Raw genomic sequence first — 20,054 nt, forward strand, 5'->3', positions numbered from 1 at the left:
TCAGTGGTTACGGTGCTCGGCTGCTGACCCGAAAGACGCGGGTTCGATCCTGGCCGCGCCGGTCGAATTTCTTTGGAGGAGAAATTCCAGAGGCCCGTGTACTGTGCGATGTCAGTGCACGTTAAAAAACCTTAGGTGGTCGAAATTTCCGGAGCCCTCCACTACGGCGTCTCTCATAGCCTTAGTTGCTTTGGGACGTTAAACCCCATAAACCAACCAAACCAATGAAAAAGCAACATTGAAATATATATTTTCTTAAAGAATACTGCCGGTTCAAATTCCTCTATAATTCTTCATAAGGCAAAAGCACAAATTTGTTGGCATGGAGTGCCGGAGGTGACAACGAAGCGATCACTGTGTAATCTATATTCATCTCCACTTAGGTTTTCTGCCTCATGGGCAGGTTTGCGAACCGATATCTTCTGGCTAGCCTCCCTGCCTTTCGTTCTCCTTTTTCTCACTCTGTAGTGCCCTGCTTACATTTTCAATGTTAGTTAAACGATGAAATTATAAAAAATTAACTCTAAGCATTGTAACCACTTGAAAAAAAAAATTTGTTCTTTATATGTACAGTCAACCCACTTATAACGGCCGCAGTTATAACGAACACTTGGATATTACAAACGCGGGCAGTGCTACTTATAGCTGTCCTCAAAAAGGATGCGGGAACGTAAAAAGGTATTAAGAAAGCAAGATATTGTGACAAAACAGCAGTTTTACCGATAGGTGCCGTCAAAAACAAATGTCTTGAAAGGCGACCGACACCTGCGCTGGTGGAAGGCGCCGCAAATTTTTGTATGCATATATCGCCGTGCCGCATGGCGTCTAAAATGCAACCACTCAGTTAAAAGAAGTTTTTAGAGGGACAGATTAATCATTTCCTCGCATTTGAGCCTAAAAATAGAAAACCTAAGCGAATGCATGCGTCTTGTAAGCGTTTTCATAATCGGAAAAGCAAATTACGGATTCCAGCGCACACTTTGGATAAGTTCAAAATTTAGAAAATGGCTAGTGCTGGACTAAAGAATACAACGCTAATTGAAGCATGCCATCAAAACTGCATGCATAATTTACAAGCCTGATGCCCCTCGCCATCTGGTTAACCCCTCTTCTTCCCACTTTCTTGCCTTTCTCTTTTCTGTCCTGCTTGCTTCATTTTTGTTTGAAACAGCAGTTTTGGCTAACAGTCCTATCGGTAGAATTCTCCACATTTTCTAACGGATATTTTCTCTCCCTCTCTCTTACAGCATTTTCATGGACTCGATGAATAAGTACTACACACTCCCCTTCTACCACGGCGTCTGCTTCTTCTCCGGCTGCATAACATTCGTATTTGTGCAAAAGTACCGTCACCGAAGAATCTCGAAAGTAAGCAACCCTTGATGCAAAGGGAAACGTTTTCTTTTCAAAGTGATAACTTAAGAGAATGTACCTGATCACGCAATTGTTACGCGACTTCTTCGGAAATTATGATTTGCAGCAATATTTAATTCACATCAAAGGCAATACTGCCGTTGTGACTTCACCTATTGACCACTTGTGGTGGCTGGAGCTTAGGCACCTTGAAGCCGCTTAGCTCGGTGATGAAAAAATGTGGTGTCTTAAGGTGTACAGTTCAGGTGACGCAATGACGAATAGTGTCAGGCAATGCTGAGAGGAACAACTGAGACGGAGCTGAAAATAAAGAATAAATCTGAACAATATGTTTAGAACTTCTCAAATATTTATCTAGATTTCGGCATCGAAAGTTTGCTTGACAACATAAAAATGCGTCATACCAGTTCGTATTATGACGCTTCATTGTCCACGCGAAATGACATTTCTTAACAATCTGAAGTGCTCTTGTTACTGCCGAACGTTTTTGCCGCTGAACCATTTCTTGGTCAGTAAGTTACACCATGCGACTATATACCACTGGAATGTCATACGCGTAGTGCTTCCGCCCCATATTCACCAGAGTTTTTGATAATATCCATTCAGAAAACTTTTTAAGTGCCTACCTAAGCTAAGCTGAGACTAACTGTCGCTAGGCAAAATTACATATGTGAATCTGCTGTAAAAATAAAAATTTTTAGTCTTACTTATACCCAGCAATTCTGAACAAAAGCACTTTTGACCGGGAAACCGCTTATGAACGCAATTTTATCATATGATAGAAAATAACAGTCAATGCATCCGCAGCTCACCCGACGGCAGTCTTGATTTTTTTTTCTTTTAGCGTTTTTTCCCTATTCAAAATCGTTCCCGATTGGTTTTATATGGCAGTCTTCACTGCTAGGTGCGATCAGTGGTAACCCTGTAAAAGAAAGACTTTGCGACATATCAGAAGAATTGCGTTGGTCAAATGTTTTATGAGTAATTACTCCCTTATCATATATCAGAAGAACGGACCATTACATTCAATATTTCCATAGAAGTATCTCACGATTCTCCAATTTTCACAATTTTGTCCGTGAAAGATGGACATGGTTGGCTCAGGCATTTAACAATACATTACATCGCTCTCACAACCAATCGAAAGCACAGTCACATGTTACTAAGGAGTCGAGGGACGTGATTCCTTTGTCGCATATAGCAGCAGTCAATATTTATACACACATGGGCCGGTGACTGAAACTCCCTTAGCAGTAATCCCCGCATAACTTATCAGGTGATGATGATGATGATGATGATGATGTCCTCAGGTGTTCCAGGCGGCTTGCTGGTGCGTGGCGCTATTCTGCGGCCTCTTCTGCCTCTTCGTGAAGTACGAATGGTACAGCCGTGACGGCCGAGCTCCCGAAGCTACACGGATGTTCTACGCATTCGCTGACCGCATCCTCTGGTCCGTGTGCACGTCCTGGTTCGTGTTCACCTGCGCCACTAGAAAAGCAGGTGAGAAGGACTGAAGCCGCGGCGGTAACTGGTTTTTCTTCACGAATTTTTGTGCACTTTCGTGCCTTAAAGCGACTGCGGATCGCAGAACCGCACGGCAAAAGACGCTTAATCGTATTGCTGATGATGCACTAAGCATTCTCTTTTCCCCTCGCGTTCCTGGCATGCACAGGCTACTGCCACGACTGCCGAGCAGTATAGATTATGGACGTAACCATTGGCCAGTTATGCGTCGATGTGCTGTTTCTGTTTTCTTTTTCTGTTTGCTGTTCTGTTTCGGAGCACAGCTTTCAGATTCTGTTTTATTATACCTTTGGAAGCGTTCGCCACTCTCTCAAAATTCATGATACCCTGTAAATGGGAGCGTTTAATTATGGGCAACATGAATAAAATTTATTACTGAAGCAACAAAAGCAACAAACCACGGAGTCATTAAAAGGAGCGTACGAGCCGGGCAAATTGCTTGCCACTTGTAGCGAAACGTAAAGCTCAAGTATTTTAAAAACAAACTGCGACTGGTACTGAATTTTATATGCATCTTGCTCTTTAAACAATACACTAACACACCCCTCTCCCTCCACTCCCTCTGAAGACTACCTCAAAATACAAATAAAATCTGTAGATCTCCTTCGAATGCTTGTAAATTATGGATAATTCAGGCTGTTCCGGGGCAAGCCTTCATGGTATTTATCTGACTCCTGAATTTTAAAAGTGCCTTTCAACATAGCTGGCTCTTAACCCTTACGGCAGCGCGGCCGGGTCAAGGCATGCCTAAAGGGTGTGCCAATTTGGAATTGCTTTGTGCTGCGCTTCACAGCTCTGGTCGGGAATCTTCACACTCAGAAGATGTCTGTAGAGAGTTGGTATTGTGTAAAGAGTTCAACTTGAATTGACATCAACGCAGCGAGCTATGGAAAGAAAAAATATGGTTGGGCGTTAAGGGGCAGGAAGAAGAGGACAGAGGGCGTCGGCACTCGCTATCGCCGTGAGAGCACTATGTCATCGCCGCTGCATATCACGCCTTGTGTTCAGTTGCAACACACTCTCTTCGCCGTGCTAATTATCAACTTCCATCGGCGGCGCGAACAGATCAGATCCCCTTAACCTCTCTGAGAGCTTAACCTGAGGTTGATATCGCCGCCAGACGCGCCGACGGCCCAGCAAAGCAGATCCATGAGCTAATCAGGCTAAACACATGCTTTCCCACGTCTACTCGGTTTATCTGTTTTGGAACCCTACCATTATTTTTTGTTTTTCCGACCTTGTAAAAGCTTGATTTTCAGTCAGAGTGGTCTCTGCGATTGGAACAAGGTATCCTGTCTATATGCAGGCTATCTTATATTTGCCTTCAGTGTTTGTTTAGGGGCCTCTCAGCTTTAAGGAGGCGTGACACTTCAAACATTAAACACAAATTAGAACTTCGACTCTAGAGGAAATGTCACATGTATGCACACTTCGAGAATGCTCCGTGGCGTCGCGGGGGAAGCCTCCTCTGACTATTTTAGCAACTGGAATCGAACTAGACACCGCACGAGTGTAAGGCTGGCCTCTCAAGCTTTACAACTCCTCCGCTTTTTCTTTATTGATTATTCATCATCACAAGAAATATAGTGCGATAAAAACGAATGTTTCGGCAGTGCTGCGACCATGACCGCGCCAAGCTAACAGAGCGAGAACGTTTCATTGTTGTATTCTTCTTCCAGGATCACATTGCTGTCGGTGTCTATTTGATGTTGATGATGATGATGATGATGATGATGATGGATCTTTTTTTGGGTACAAAGGCAGCTGTGGCCAAAATGTCCCGAAAGAGCTATGGCGAATGAGTCAAACTAAATGTACCATAGCGAAGTGGTAATCTTTGGACTGAAGCATAGAATGTTCTACTTACGCACATACGTGTAATCTGCGCTATGCTCGGGGACTTTTCTTAGCAATGCTGCATAGGCTAGTCAGGAAAGTGAAGACAGCTTTTTGGTCCCGTGCCGTGGAGGGTGAGTTGTTCACTGGTGATTGAAGAAAGTTGGGCGAGTTGGTACTTATTCATTATTCACAACAGCGCATGAAACACAGACAAAAGGGGGAGAATCGACAACACAGTGCTTTTGTTTTCGATTCTCCCCCTTTTGTCTGTGTTTCGTGCGCTGTTGTGAATAATGAATTGTTCATTGTTCGGGCTAGGGGAGCAGAGCCGTTAAAGGGGGCAAGCTATGGAGCCGGACAGTGACCAACTGGGCATGTGTACAAAGCTCGTCTCCTTCCCTTTCCTGACTAGCCTCTGCTGCATTGCCAAAAAAAGCTGTCCCCAAGTATAGTAGCGATGTTCCTTTTACTGAGAGGAACGGACACATACTGTACGTATGCGCAGGGTAACGGCAAAGGAGTAAATTAATTACTTTTGTCCGCACCAACTTCTAGCGTGTAGAAAAGTCCTGTTTCGTACGTATGTGGGTTTCTGTGAATGGCTGTGATTGACGTTTGGCAGGCAGCCACGCTATAACTGCTGGGCGCCGCGAACTAAAATTATGGCGATCAGTCCTCAAAGAACCCGCCTGTGTTATTTTGCACGTTCCAACATTCAATGAAACTTCGCTGCCGAAAGGCAGGAAGAGTTTCATTGATAGAGAGGAGCTAAATTGCGATAATATCTGTGCGCTTATCTATGAAGTTGTCCTCGGGAATCAACAACAAGCCTCTTGCTTTCTTTTTTTTAGCAGAATGCCCACTTCACATTCGAGCTATTTGCTCTTTCTCCGAGACAGATTCTGACCTGAATATCCTTTTTTTTTTTTCCAACCAACTTTCCCACGACTCAGAACCGCTAAGGCGCATACTGTCGTGGCAAGGGTTGCTGCCGCTGAGCCGCCTCTCGTTCGGCGTCTATCTGCTGCACTCTCCGATCCAGTTGTTGTCCTTCTACATCGCCAGGGAGCGGACCTTTTTGTCGCACTACACAATGGTAAGTGGCGCCCTCTCAGTTCCTTGCTCACGATTACGATCGACCTCTCCGTCAGTGCGCCGCACCTTGCTCATAAAACAGGCTGACATCATGCCTCGCTGCTTGCGCCTAATCTTGACTCCTGGATACATTTGGTGCCAAGCTAAAGAATATAACAGACATCCTAGAAAGGGTACAGCTTCAGTGCTGCAATATGGACAAAAAACCGCTGAAAACAAACAAGTTTGACTGAAATCTCGTAGAACCAAGGCATAGGACTTCTGAAAAATCTGGCATTCGACTCTACTACAGTGACAGTATGCAGAGCAGCTTAAATACCTGGTTATGCATTGTTTCGTCATTGCACCAACGATGATGCAGTCGTCGGCATCATTAGATAGATTTAACAAACCCTAGCAGGAGGGTGTACATAGAAGATGAGTCCTACGCTCCACTGTAGAGTTTGACGCCATTTTATTGTTATCAGTTGATCGTTTATCGTTTTCAACCACAGTGATTCAAGGAGCATTATATGTGGGTTAATTGCTTTTGAGTCTTCCTCGCCTGAACAAACAATGTCAGTTCTCTGCTTGCCAACAATTTCTACGCTGATCGAGATTGTGGAGCTCAGTCAACGACATCCCACTCACCTTCAAATCGCAGTAGACTGCATAAGAGCGTGCTGCAGCCATCTAGCCATGCAGGCACACAGCTTTTTCTTTTGCTTTTCACCGCAACTTGTAGTATTCATTAGTTTCTTCCTGAGATTCCGATTGCTTTCAGAGGAGCAAGGCAGACAGATGAGCTCACGTTTTACTGCAAAGTTCTTGTTCGTGATTCAAGCACAGCGCAGCGCTACAAGTTAGCATTCAACTAATTGCAGCACGTTTTCATCGTCAATCGATGTTCACGAAGCAAATGTTCGCAAATGCTTCACATTCGCAATGAAGTAGCTGTAGAGAAAAGGCTGGCCTGATGGCGCATCCGCAATAAATATAAATAAAACAGTCTTTAAAAAGTAATACTCTTGGGATCCTCGATGGAAGGCGTTAGCATTTTCAGTTGCTACTGGTTCTGGTGTGGATCCGCCTTAAGGCCATGAAGCGATAGATTTAATGGGTTAATGCCCATATATGCGGAACATTCTCTACATTGCATTAATAGATCGCTGTGAGTCCTCGTACCACTCCTGGCGCAGTGGTGCAGTGCTTAGGCGATGCGCCACTGCCCCTGCGGGTGGATCTTTCAAACACAGCCATCGGTGAGGCTTATCAGAACTACGTTGCACTTCCCTAGCAACCGCGCAAGATACCAATCATTAACGTAACTGTCACCTTCCACTTTGGGCAGTTTGCTCCCAATCCGGTCGGCAGCTAGACTCCTGACACGGTAGGCAGGTTTGAAAGACGTCAAAACGGTCGCAGCGCATCACTCATGACTGAGGTCGCCATTTCAATTTGCATAGACCCTTCTAACTCTAATGCATGAAAAAAATGAAACAAAACAAATGAGATCCCGAACATAGCTTTATCTATGCGGTTCAAAGGAACATTTCACTTTCGACTTGCCACTTTTATGCAACCTTCCTTCAGAGGTTTTTTTTCATGGCGTATCCGCATTATATTTTGTTGTCCCTTGGTCGTATAATATGCCGAGTTCCTTACCTGATACTTGCGAACCTCTATTCTACTCAACAATATTAACATCCGTATCCTGGCTTAAGGCGGATGTTCAGCGTCACTTCAAGTCATTCAATGCAAGTTCCACACGTCATCCAACTTCCCTCCACATGCTTTGAATAAAAATTAACAAACACTCATTCCTGTTCGGTTCTTGCGCTACGTCCGTATGATGTGCCTTTTTACGGCTGGTGGGTTTCAGCAGGCTTAAATCCAGGCCAAATGCCTACACCGACGAGGGATGTTGGAACTAAGAAATATGAAGCACAGATGGCCTCAGAAGGTCAGAGACAGCTGATGAGGCTGTCAGTGAATCAAGTGCGTTGAACAGGAGCGCTTAAGAAAAACCAGTGCTCCGATCTTAGCGGTTCTTCTGCAGAGACTTAAGATGCTGGACCATTACACCAGGAAAATAAAGCTGTGCGAAAAGAAATGACATATCACTGCTCGCAGAGCACAGGGGTCACAGTGATGTTTATAGTCACCCTGGTTATTCTCTAATAGATTCCCTTTTATTTTTTTCTTCCACAAAAAAATAATTGTTTTCTTACTGTTAGAGGTCTTGCTTTTCTGTATGCAAAGAACGTTTTCTTTTTGAAACCTGGCAATCCTTAACATTAAAGGTGCACTGAAGAGGAATATGAACTCGTCTTTTTGCCGCGGGAACTCGATCTACACGTTCCTATCATTCTTAGAAACTGCGTCTTATTGCCCGGTGTGGCCGATTTCCCTAATTAAATCGAATTAACGTCCGGCTCCCGCCTTTATTTTTTGAATTCTGCCTCGTACGGTGGGCGGAGTCGACCGACGCGGGGAGTGCCTTTCACCCAGTCCCGTGGCGGCTTGCCGCTCTGCCATCGGCGGAGTAATACCTAGTTGTCCGTAGAAGCAAATAGTCCACGCGTATTTTTATTTCTGCGGGCTTATTTTGCGGTTATATTATCTGCAAATGAAACTATTTATTCACGGAAACCTAAAAAACAAAATAAAGCGAAAGCAAAGCCTCCACGGAGCTGGCTGAAAGGCACTCCCCGCGTCGGTAGACTCCGCCCACCGTACGAGGCAGAATTCAAAAAAAAAGGCGGGAGCCGGACGTTCATTCGATTTAATTAGGGAAATCGGCCACACAGGGCAATAAATCGAAGTTCCTAAGAATGCTCGGAACGTGTAGATAGAGCTCCCGCGGCAAAAAGACGAGTTCAGATTCCTCTTCAGTGTACCTTTAAAGGAAGCACTGAAGGAAGTTCATTCTTATCGACTGTCATATTTAGAATATACATTTAGAATACAGCCGCCGCGGTGGCTCAATGGTTATGGGACTCGGCTGCTCACCCGAAAGACGCGGGTTTGATCCCGGCCGCAGCGGTCGAATTTCGATGGAGGAGAAATGTGAGAGGCCCGTGTACTGTGCGATGTCAGTGCACGTTAAAGAACCCCAGGTGGCCGAAATTTCCGGAGCCTTTCACTACGGCGTCCCACATAGCCTGAGTTGCTTTAGACATTAAACCCTTATAAAGCAAACCTCCCTTCCCTTCAATTGTAGAGAGAGGGTGTGGTAGATGGTCCTTGGCGATCACAAAATGAACAACGGAGGGGAAAACCTCAGGTTGCTTGAGCCAGCGTTTCGACAAGAGGACTTGTCTTCGTCTGGGCCGAAGACAAGAGGACGAAGACAAGTCCTCTTGTCGAAACGCTGGCTCAAGCAACCTGAGGTTTTCCCCTACCTTGTTCGTTTTGTGAACTTCCCTTCAATTGTAAGCTTAATATTTAGCATATGTTTACAACCAGTAGCAAACTATGCTCACATGTGACCATTTTTCTTTTCTAGGTGTCATCGACCTTTGCAGTGCTCATCTGGAGCTACATCCTGAGCTACGTAATGTTCATTATGTGCGAAGGTCCAACGGCGAACTTGGAAACATTGCTTTTCATGGGTCCCAAGCGCAGGCAAACTGAGGGCAAGAATGGCGAAGCTAGGGCCAATCAAGTTGATGAAAAAAAGTTGCAACTCTCCTACGATAATGCGATGGTCTGCTGTGAAACTGAAGACGGCTGTTTTGGAGGAAAGACGTGTAGGCTATGACTGCGAATTATGCGCCTTTGCGCAAAAACGTGCTGTATTATAAATTAAGTGCCAACACAGACACTTACTGAACGTTTCTGCGCTAGTTTTGCCGACACTGCCTGATCGAAAGTTATCGCCGCTTCTCATCCACGTGTGAGACAGCAGCAACCAAACGACGGTTATCGATGTTTTCAACTGTCTTCGATAGTTGCTATATTAGTGACGTAAGAAAAATGCTGCAGACTTGACCCGAAGGTAACACGGGAAGCGCATTGTGTTCGACCAGCAGTTTTAAAGCAGAGGTTTCAGGACTAGGTGTGATTTGTTGCTGTATAGTATTCTGGCCCGAAAACGCTTTTCGGCGAGTAATAAAACAGTTCGCGTTATTTACTCATTGTCATCCACCCAAGCACAGCCAACGGCTACAAAGGAGAGCTATACAGCTTCCACGAACACTTCGCAGTTAAGGAAAAATTGTTCCTGGTCCGGAGTTCAAACCCGGGACCACCGCTTTACCGGAGCTGTCGCTCTGCCATCTGAGGTAATCGGGATGGCTGCTAAGCGGGTGGTTACCAATTAGCAATTGCTCCCTTTCCAAATCTACGCCAACTTGAGGGATGCCTCCAAACATCTGGCCAATAAAACAGTTTATTCGAAGACCCCAATGTAAGCTCCGACTCTGAGTTCTTATGATGAAGAAAATTGCGAGGACACTTTGGTAACTAAAGCGTTGAGAGGCGAGAGCGAATGACACTATGCCGTGACGACTTCCGGTGGATGTGACGTCACACCGTTCCCGTGGCTATGACACTATGCCGTGACGACTTCCGGTGGATGTGACGTCACACCGTTCCCGTGGCTATATCGATACCCAGATTCTACATTTTTCGGGAAGCTTAAGTGTTAGTTACGCTTAACTACACATTTTTCCATGTAATTTGACTCAAATCCGACGTTTTTTCGAGCATTCTGTGACAATTTTCATTATGCCGTGACGACTTCCGGTGGATGGAACGTCACACTGTTCCCGTGGTTATATCGAGGTCCACGTTATTTCGACGCAATTTCGACATTTTTGCTTATAACTAGTTAACTAATTAATCTACAGTCATCACACTTGGCTTCTCGGTTCTTTTTTTCCTCCTCTATCTGAAGCAACCATTGTTTTCTTCGATCTTTTTTTAATTCCCGAGTTAAACGCGTTTGACGCGCTTTGTTAACGGACGATAGTATGAGCCATCAAAGGCTTTCACCTTAAAAATTCTCATTGCCCTCTCCGATACGGCACTAGACTTGCGGGCTCTCTGAATGCCTCAAAAAGGCGCTCGACAGCTAAGCAGCGCACATGTCTTACACGGGTGTTTCACATTTCCGGAGACCCGGCATTGTTCGTGCTTGGTACTGCACATTGCAGTTACATTTTTCCGCATGTAATAAATGATATTTGATGTCGCAATGGTTTGCTACAATTTGCTAAACGCCTAAGTCTGCAAATTTCAGTGACTTCACCTAAAATTAATCCATCTGACCTGACCTGTTTTTTGACGACCTATCGGTCACTGTTCCAACCTCGCTAAGGATAGATCGCGTTATCTGAAAAAAAAAAATGCAATTTTAGACCTTGCTTGATGCTTCGCCGCGATTACCCAGCATTTGAGAAAATCTCTTATGACTACATAAGCGGAACCACCCCAGTTACTTTAACTAGCGTTCTTGCAGGTGACCATTCCTCATTGTAAATCAATATGCGGGAAATTCACAGCAGTCATCCGGAGAATGTGGCGTCCTGGGTTAATTGAAGCCACACGGCATATTAATGTACTAGCCAGCAGGAAAGTTGTCAAAGATGCCTTTGAACATCATAACCGAGTGGACATTTTGCCACGTTAACTAGGCAGCATCCCGGAGAATAAAGGCCATAAACATTCACATAACAAAGCCGTCATGAGTTAGCCATGTGACAGATTCGTTAATCAGATTGCATGTAAAAGCAGACTATGGACGCTGGTGCCTCGACTGTCCTAATTTGGGCTATAGCGATTACGCGCCATTGTGTTGGCTTGTTAGAAACTTATTTTATGCAAGAATCGTTTTCTTTTAATTCAGCCTTTGCTGAGCTGTTCGCAAATGAAACTTCGTACAATCTCAATTGATTTTTAGCCAGAAATTTTTAGTGGTCCGGGATTAATTACAGGCATTGTTAATTCGGGAAAAGAAGAAATATAGTAGACTCTGTGCTGTCATGCGAAGTACTCAGTTTAGAAAGAAGGCAATTGCCTTAATGTTACGCTCAGTAATGACGCGTGAATGCCTTTGTTTCATGAACATGAACAAGAGTACTATATTCAGCCAGCTAGGTAGGAGATGAAACACATTGTTTTGCACAACACAACTATGAAACCTGCAGAGAAAAACAGACTGAGTTTGCAATTTATCTTGATTAGTTGGTTGTTATTCACTCCGAAACGAAGCGGCCCCAGTGATACAGACCACGACGCAAGAGTACAGTATCTTCTCCACTCTTCGTTTTCAGACCAAACTTTATTTGAAACGCTCGGCTGAGTAGTGTACGTTGCGTCGAAATAAATAATAGATGCTAAGCTAACAAATGGGGAAGCATTGAAAGCGTTTACTGATATAAATCAAGATGCTATCGCAGACTAACTCTCAGCGTGATGAGTGAAAAAAAAAATGCACCGAAGCATCTGCAAAAATGTGTGTGTTTTTTGCATGATTAGGAAATGAAAGGGCTGTGGTCGTGGAAGTTCAGCTTCAGTGGTGTGTCAAACACAGGTGCAGACGATGTTGAATGGCCCGTTGCAGTATCCGCCTCTGTGGCCATAATTATGCCGGCATTCTTGAGAGCATTTAAGCAGAGACTTTGGACATCCAAGACCTGAAAGAATACACAAGCCTCAGTTAAAAATAGTCGACAGCACAGAAAGCATGAAGTGATTTGGTTGTAGCGTTCGCGGTTTCAATCCTGTAGTAGACGAAAAAATAACACTTTTAGCTTCCGTAGTACCAGTGAAATTTCAGGGCGCGGAAATATCTGCGCCTAATCCTGTAGTCACCTTTTACGTTCGGTAATCTTTGCAACAAAAAATTAAAGGTTACGAATTAAATCGCGAATTCAACTTGCCTTTTTAAAAAGTGGTTGAGCCCTAAACAGGAGCGCTGCATGACGATAAAGCCACCATGGCGCCGCGTTCCGATGAAGGCGAAATGAAAAAAAGCACCCGTGTGCTGTGTGATGTCGGTGCATGTTAAAGATCCCCAGGTGGTCGAAATTATTCCGGAGACCTCCGCTACAGCACCTCTTTCTTCCTCTCTTCTTTCACTCCCTCATTCATCTCTTCACTTGTGGCGCGGTTCAGGCGTCCACCGAGATGAGAGACAGTTACTGCGCCATTTCCTTGCCTCAAAAAAACAATTTTTATATTCCTCCATACCAAGATACAAGCAGACCAAGCTAGTCGCCCTCTTCAAGTATTTTCTAAAATAAAGTTATTGAATTGCTGTGCGAAACTATCGGCCTTCACTTCGGTGACTGCATCAAAGGGCAGCTGCAGCACTTTTTAAAAATTTCGCGATATTCAAGGATTCAAATATATGTAGGCTGTAGGAAAAGCATGCCAAGTGTTTTTGCACTAGTATTTAAAACAGTGACGCAATCGACGATTGAATTTTGCGCTTCTCCTGAATGCACCGGAGGAGTGCAGGGAAACTCAGCGTGACGTCACGGAAGGTATGATTTCAAATTAGCGCTGTCGCCAGCCATGCCATGCCGTGACGCATTAGACGCTGCCAAACAACTCTCGGCAGGGTTCGCCTTCGGTGGCGATGTTTTTCTTCCTTCAAAGCAGGCGTTTGTGCGTTGCAAATGCACCGATACCTTCAATTACGTCATCATGCGCCCCCCCACTCGGCGTTGTGCGCTGCGGAGAAACTTGAAGGGCGACCGGATTTTAATCGAGGATTACTTGACTATTTCAAGTGCTAGCCCAAAAAGACTTCGCATGCTTTAACTGCAAGTTTCACCCTCTTAAGCTCGTTGATTACTAAAACCTATGCAGTTTCCCTTTAAGGCGACACAGTAACCGTCACAGACCAAAAGCCAAGGTAAAAACCCCTTCTAACGGCCGCATAGATTGATTCACGCTTCAATGGAGTCAACAACCGGATCTTTGTTCTCGGGGAGCTCGCGTGTACGCAATATAAAGGCTTGGGGCAGGATGCAGCGCTGGCCGCCTTTTTCTCCTTTCGTTTTTGTAACAAGCGGCCAGCGGCCAAAATAACCTGGGTGTCATTACCATTTAGCGGTTCAAGTGTTCCAAAACACAAACTGCTAGACGGATCGTAAATGTTCCCAGCGCTGTCAAAATCGACAAAGTAACCAGCAAACAAGCTACGAAAATAGAACTCTATTAATAACTTTAGTCGAAATAATGCTGAAATCTTGATTACATTTTCCTGCACCCTTTTCTCAATTTTGAACGTTTGCACACAATACAATGAAGTCCGGGCATAACCAGATGGTACAGTACGGTCCACTGTTAAAGGGAACATGCGATCTTGTGACCTCCGCGCTTCGCGGAGCGCTGCCGCTGAGAACTTCTGGGAATTGTCGGCACAAGACGCATGCGCAGTAAACACGGCGACTGATATTTCCGCGCATGCGCCTCATGCCGCCTATTCTCGCCGCATCTAGGCAGCAGGGCTTCGTGAAGCGCGGAGGGCACGCGATCGCATGTTCCCTTTAACAATGGACCGTACTGTACATACCGAAATAATCGATATAAGGCACGAATAGTCAGTCATTCCCCTTCGAACCACACATAGAAGCCCGTGTATTTGATACCTCGCTTTTACAAAGTAAGTCTCCCCGCAACAGGATATAAAAAAACTGAAATGACCACGCTGGCCATTCCGCGTTGAGTATGTCACTGGCAATGATGTCCAGCACTTTCGTACCATTAAGTGTGGAAAACCGCAGCCCCCCGTTCTCCTAAGCTGCTTGCAGCACACGGTCCACTGCGAGCGCACTCTACTTTTACGTGCAGTTTAGTGTAAAACAGTTAGATTAAAACCTTTTGGCAGTACGCTTGGGGTGCTTTTTCACAGAGACATGATCATAGCCTTCGGTCTGGCGCACGCATCCTCCACTAGACATTCTCTTATGCGATGAAGCGTTGTGGCCTGCGGGCTCATGAGCTGTGGGTGTAAGCCAATCAAAATGCGTACTCGCGACGAACTCACTGCTTTGCGCCTTCTTTCAGAGCAGATCGTATCAAGTTCAGCCCCCAGAAAGCAAAACTGAATGTTTTGAACAGGTTCTTGACCTTTGTGCTCTCCCTGTCTTGTACGAGATTATTCCTTCAATACATGTGTGTGGGCTCTGAAGCCCATGCGGGCTGCAGAAAGCACAGACGCGCGCTGCAAAGGCTGACATATTTGGTTGGTATGCATGTGTTCGGCCATAACGGGGCGCTCGGCGCGCGTGTTGAAGGCTCCCGCAAAACATGGCAAACAAAACTTCGGCTACGTTGTCCTGGTTATACACAGTGGCAGGTAAACCAGCTTGCATGCTACAGTTGCATACCATAACGAAGCAACGGCTATAATGAAGAAAACGTGGGGTCACTTCGAGTTCATTTAACGAGGTTAAACTGTATATTAAGGCGGAAGCCTTTAATGCCTCATCGTTGTAAGCAGGAGTTGTCGACAGAAATGTCATGCTTTTCAATTGGTCGAAATGGTCGTGACGTCACAGTGTGCGAATTTCAAACGGGGCCAATTGTACTTTGGCTAGTAACCATGCAACCAATTAAAGGGATGGTATAGTGATACTCCATGTAAGTGGGACTGAGTTTAGTTAATTAATTAATTATCCAATTAGCCTAATTAACCTTTCTAGTCAGACCAGATAACTAAATAAAACCGAGTAGGAAATTGGTCGAGTTGGGGAATCGAATCAGGGCCTTCGGAGTGCGAGATAAGCACGCTAACCGCTCTGCCATTCCAGCTCGATGGTTTGGAATGAACAAAGGTGCGTCTAGTGAATACGGTGTCTTCGTTCACTCCCATCTTCCTCCCTTCTCGTCACGACGAAGTTCACGTGTCCAACGAGACATGCGAGACAGATATATTTCCTTTCCTCAAAAACCAATTTACCGACGAGGAAGGCGTACCGCCGAACGAGCGATGGCGTTCTGTGGACTCCCTGGCAGCGTTGCAAGACGCTGTCGCGTTCCACTCTTAGAGGCGCTGCTTAACATCTTAACCGCACATCAGTGACACAAGCAGCAACACCGCGCTTAAGGCTTCCGCTTCACCGCACTTTAGGTGGTCAACAAAGTGCCCCCACCCCCCTGAATTTTTTCTCGTATATAAATCAGCTAAGTTAGTAAATAAAATGGGGGCATTCTGACTTTCTTGAAACCAATTCGGTTTTCCTCGGTCCACCCTTTCAGGAGGAGGTAAGGCGGAAGATTATACTTAGGCATTCAAATATCCATCAAAACTATTCATACCAGTAACGTGGATTTATTTTTTTTTTTGAGAAACGCATGTGCCACACAGTAAACCTCACCGATGTCGAAGTGGGTCACCTCATATGCTGCCACCAAATCCAATACAGCGGCACCGGCAAGTACCAGAACCACGAACACCAGCAAGGTTGATTTCATTCTGAAATATGAAATAAAAATAAATCAAATGCACCCTCATAAGGTTTTCCTTCCGTCTTTTATTTCCTTCTGATTTTGCGCGCTAAAGTGACGCTCCGGGCTATCACTTACGCTGTACTAGGTTCCTCCTGATTAAGTTCGACCAGCTCGATTTTTGTAGTGCGCAACAAAATCTTATTAGGTCGGGGTCGTTACATTTCGCCTGTACCGAAATGCGAACTACGCGGCAGGTACAGAGTCAGCGACAGGATGCTCAGCGCTTGAATACTGCAGCCACTGCGCCTCACAGCTATGAGCTTTTTGTTACCAGTCAGGGCAGCATCAGAATAAATAATAACGTTGCACGAAAACAAAAAAGGGGGTGGGGGGCGTTGGAGAACAAGACTGGCCTAAGATGAAGTGGCACAGAGTAATTAAGACTGAGGCATTGACTTCAAGGCTTTCATCCTTGCGAACCACTGCTGTATACATGTTAACGTAACTTCAACACTTAGAAGGTGTTGCTGTTTGATCCCCGAAACTACAATCTCAAAGGCCTAGCCTCCTCATCACCACATATAGCAGACATCTTAGATCACTAAACCCAGCGAAGGCCCAGCAGCATTATACCTAATGACATATGCCGTCCTTGTTTTCGCTGAAAAAATGTGGTTGTTTTTTTATTGCCAGTCTGCACATACTGAAAATGCTTTGCTAGCAGCCAAATTAGATTTTTATTCGCTCCAGGTGGTTCAAGATTGTTATCAACCCAGAAGAAGCAAACCTTAGCGCTGTTAAATATATTGTGAACACGAAGTATCAACGCCGTTCAATGCAGCTTCATTGCAGGCAAGGCGTGTGCCAAAAGCATCGATCACAAAGTATATTATGCACCGGATTATTGCTAGTCACTCTGCTATATTCAGAAGAGTGGCGACCCACACCCATTCTTGCTAAACACCACCTAGAAAAATCGCAAAGGCCTATCCTTTGAGATAGCAACACCCGAGTAAACTATTCAATGGTTCAAACTGTTTTTAGTTGATATCTCTCCTAATTTTTCAGAAATTTATGGCAAAGCATTACCGAGATTTTGTGGTCGTAAAATGACTATATACCTGTGATCCCTTATGACGACGTTTTATAAATGTGAATTTAATGTCAAGCGATACAGTACAATTCCAAAAAAGCCTTCGAAAACGTCAGATTCATTCGCACAACACGGCAGAGTTCCACTACAAAGATGCCATAAAATAAACGCCGCTACCAGAAGGCTGTAGTATTAGACTTCCAATACATTCTGCACATGCAACAAAACAAAGCATAATCCCTGGAAATTTTTGAAGAAAAGGTCAAACATTTACATTCTCTAGTCATATCGCGTACGATGTTGTTTTTGTCAGGTACTGAGGCGCTGCATTAGCAGTTTCTCGAAATATGTCGACATAATTCCTAGCACATTTGTCAGGGAAGATTTCTGAACTTCTAGCAACAATTGTTCCGTCATGCAAAGTTCATCTTCACTGCCCCCAGCAGACTATGATGAACTGCGCCATTAGATTCGTGCGGCGACTGCTGCAAGGAGCAATCGTTCCCCAATCTAATTTGGCTTATATGTTCTACCGCATCCGGCCTTCCTCTCCAAATTGGCTGGTAGGAACAGCACGAATGTGTATTCACCGAACCGTGGCATTAAGTATAGACGATCATGTTTTCGTACTGCTGAGCGTTTCACTATCCATCGAAACAGGAAGGACGCATTATTATGACATTTCCAGGGAAATATTTGTAATAAATAACAAGTGCATGTCTTTCCTGCGGGGTGGCACTTTATGGATTTTCCCTTCCTAGGCCAGACGCATATTGTAAACGAAACACATCGAGCTTTCGCAAACTGCGTTTGCGCCCAGTACGCAAAGAATTCTTTGACGGATATGAAAAAGAAAAAATTGCTCACGTCGACTTCGTCGCGACTGTTTGCATTCCGCTTCGTATTAACAAATTTCATTGTTTTTCCTTAAGATTTGTTTAGTGACACTGAGCCAGAAGCAGACGCCTGCGCTCTAACATCCTTTTATAATATAACGCAACAATGACCACTGATAGCAGCTCAGTCCACAGCTGACCTTGTTTGCCTTGGCTTGCGAGGATTTGATGGTTAGTTCGTGATGCCGCGAACTCACGAGAACAAACATCGCTTGTCGTCCGTTTTTTCATCACATGGCGATAGGGAGGGTAATGAATGCTGAAACTTTCGATGGCATAGCTTTTTACAGATAGCTTCATTATGAGCACAAGCGGCACCTTTCCCGAATGTACTTTTGACTCACACTGCAGGGCAGCAAGGCCGGCTCCCCCAATATGCACCGCTGGCATAATCTAGTAGCTTTAAACTCCGACGATGGGTACGTTGATGGCAGCCGCTCATCAATACGTGCGGTCATCACAGAATCCTAATTTTGTTGCCAGCGACAGATTACAAATAAGACACACAGCAAAAATTAAGAACCCAATACCCAGACAGCTGAATGAACGCTACAAAACTAATCAAGGCCAAACTTTGGTGAAGCCTGAAGTAAATGGTCAACAAGAAGAAACAGCACTCCTAGGCAACGGATGGTCGAGGGTAAAACTTCCCGTGATTCTACATGCTGAAATAGGTGCAGTGATCAAGCGACATAATGCGAGAGAAATCTGCTCGCTTCACAGACAAAAAAGATGCACGTATGCGTAAAAACAGCGAGCTTACTCACTCGACACTTTGAAGAGGCCGTGCCACTGAGGTTTTCACACCTGTCTCGTGCTTCGAGTTTCCGGGCACCACGCAGCGAGTGGTCCTGGGACGCCCGCCCGGTTGCCTTTAAAACTCGGCTACGGCGGTCGAACCGAGACGTCAACAGCCCGGGAAGTCCGGTTTGGCACAGCTGGTAACGGTGGGCGCAGAGCGAGACGCAGACACGTGCCGTTTGTGATCAATGGGTCGCTCCGCTTGGCCCCTTCGGGGTACGCGCAGAAGGAGTGGGCGGCTGGGCTGATCTCTTTCCCTCTTCTCTTCCTCTGAGAACCTCCTTTCCCTTCACCGCATCCCCGGCCTTTGCCGACGCTTGCCCTGTTCTGACCAGCGGCAGTTCGGGGACTGCGGACTTCCCAGCCGGAGATGCACCTCACCCGACTACTAGCACACAAACCAAGATCAGAGGGAAAGGAGTGGGGGGGGGGGAGGGGGGGAGGTGTTGTGACGCTAAACTTTGCCAAGTTTGGTCGCATGCAGTCATGCGCGTGCAAGGTTCGGCCAAAAATAGAGCCCGCGACAAAGATTGACGCGTAACGTGCGAAACTAGAGAGTCGTCGATTGGCAGGAAACCGCACCTGCATCGACGTAAACCCGCTCGCGCTACCACGCGTTGATCCGCCACAGCGCATATCTGAAGAGGAACTGTAACTGGGTGCCTTCCTGCTTACTTCCGTTCATTGTGTCGCTCCATTTGTTAAGGGGACGAGCAAGAAAAAAGGAAAAAAGTTTAGGGTGTGCATCTATTTCTTTGAATACAGCAAAGGTAGCACGGACGCGCGTGTTTCCGTGCGCTCCATTTTTTTCTCCCCCGCTTTCTTTGACAAATTCTTCAATTTTGCAAGCGTCAACGCTGAAAATTGGCTCCAAGTGCCACATTTATCCCAAAAACTAAAGCATTCAACCCGTTAAGAATTTCAGTTCATTTGTTTTTTCGAAGAAACTGGAGTGCTACAGCGAAAAGCGGCTTGCCCGAATTGACTGAAACCATGAATCCAGTATATGAATCTGCACAGCAGAAGCACAAAAATATGAGCCA

The 20,054-nt window shown here is 45.3% G+C and overlaps 1 protein-coding gene across 1 annotated transcript in view; it reads left to right on the top strand.

Moving 5' to 3' along the window:
• The window catches only part of LOC149359686 (nose resistant to fluoxetine protein 6-like), a 45,825-nt gene extending 36,190 nt beyond the window's left edge, over positions 1–9,635 (top strand). The window contains exons 13-16 of the mRNA XM_089567729.1: positions 1,248–1,368; positions 2,685–2,874; positions 5,691–5,833; positions 9,320–9,635. Coding sequence (XP_089423855.1) covers positions 1,248–1,368; positions 2,685–2,874; positions 5,691–5,833; positions 9,320–9,574 — 709 coding nt within the window. The 3' untranslated portion in view covers positions 9,575–9,635. The remainder of the gene's footprint in view (positions 1–1,247; positions 1,369–2,684; positions 2,875–5,690; positions 5,834–9,319) is intronic.
• The last annotated feature ends 10,419 nt before the right edge of the window (positions 9,636–20,054 follow it).

This window comes from Amblyomma mixtum, chromosome 2 (assembly GCF_055824585.1).
Source record: "Amblyomma mixtum isolate Tamu chromosome 2, ASM5582458v1, whole genome shotgun sequence".
Lineage (NCBI taxonomy): Eukaryota > Metazoa > Arthropoda > Arachnida > Ixodida > Ixodidae > Amblyomma > Amblyomma mixtum.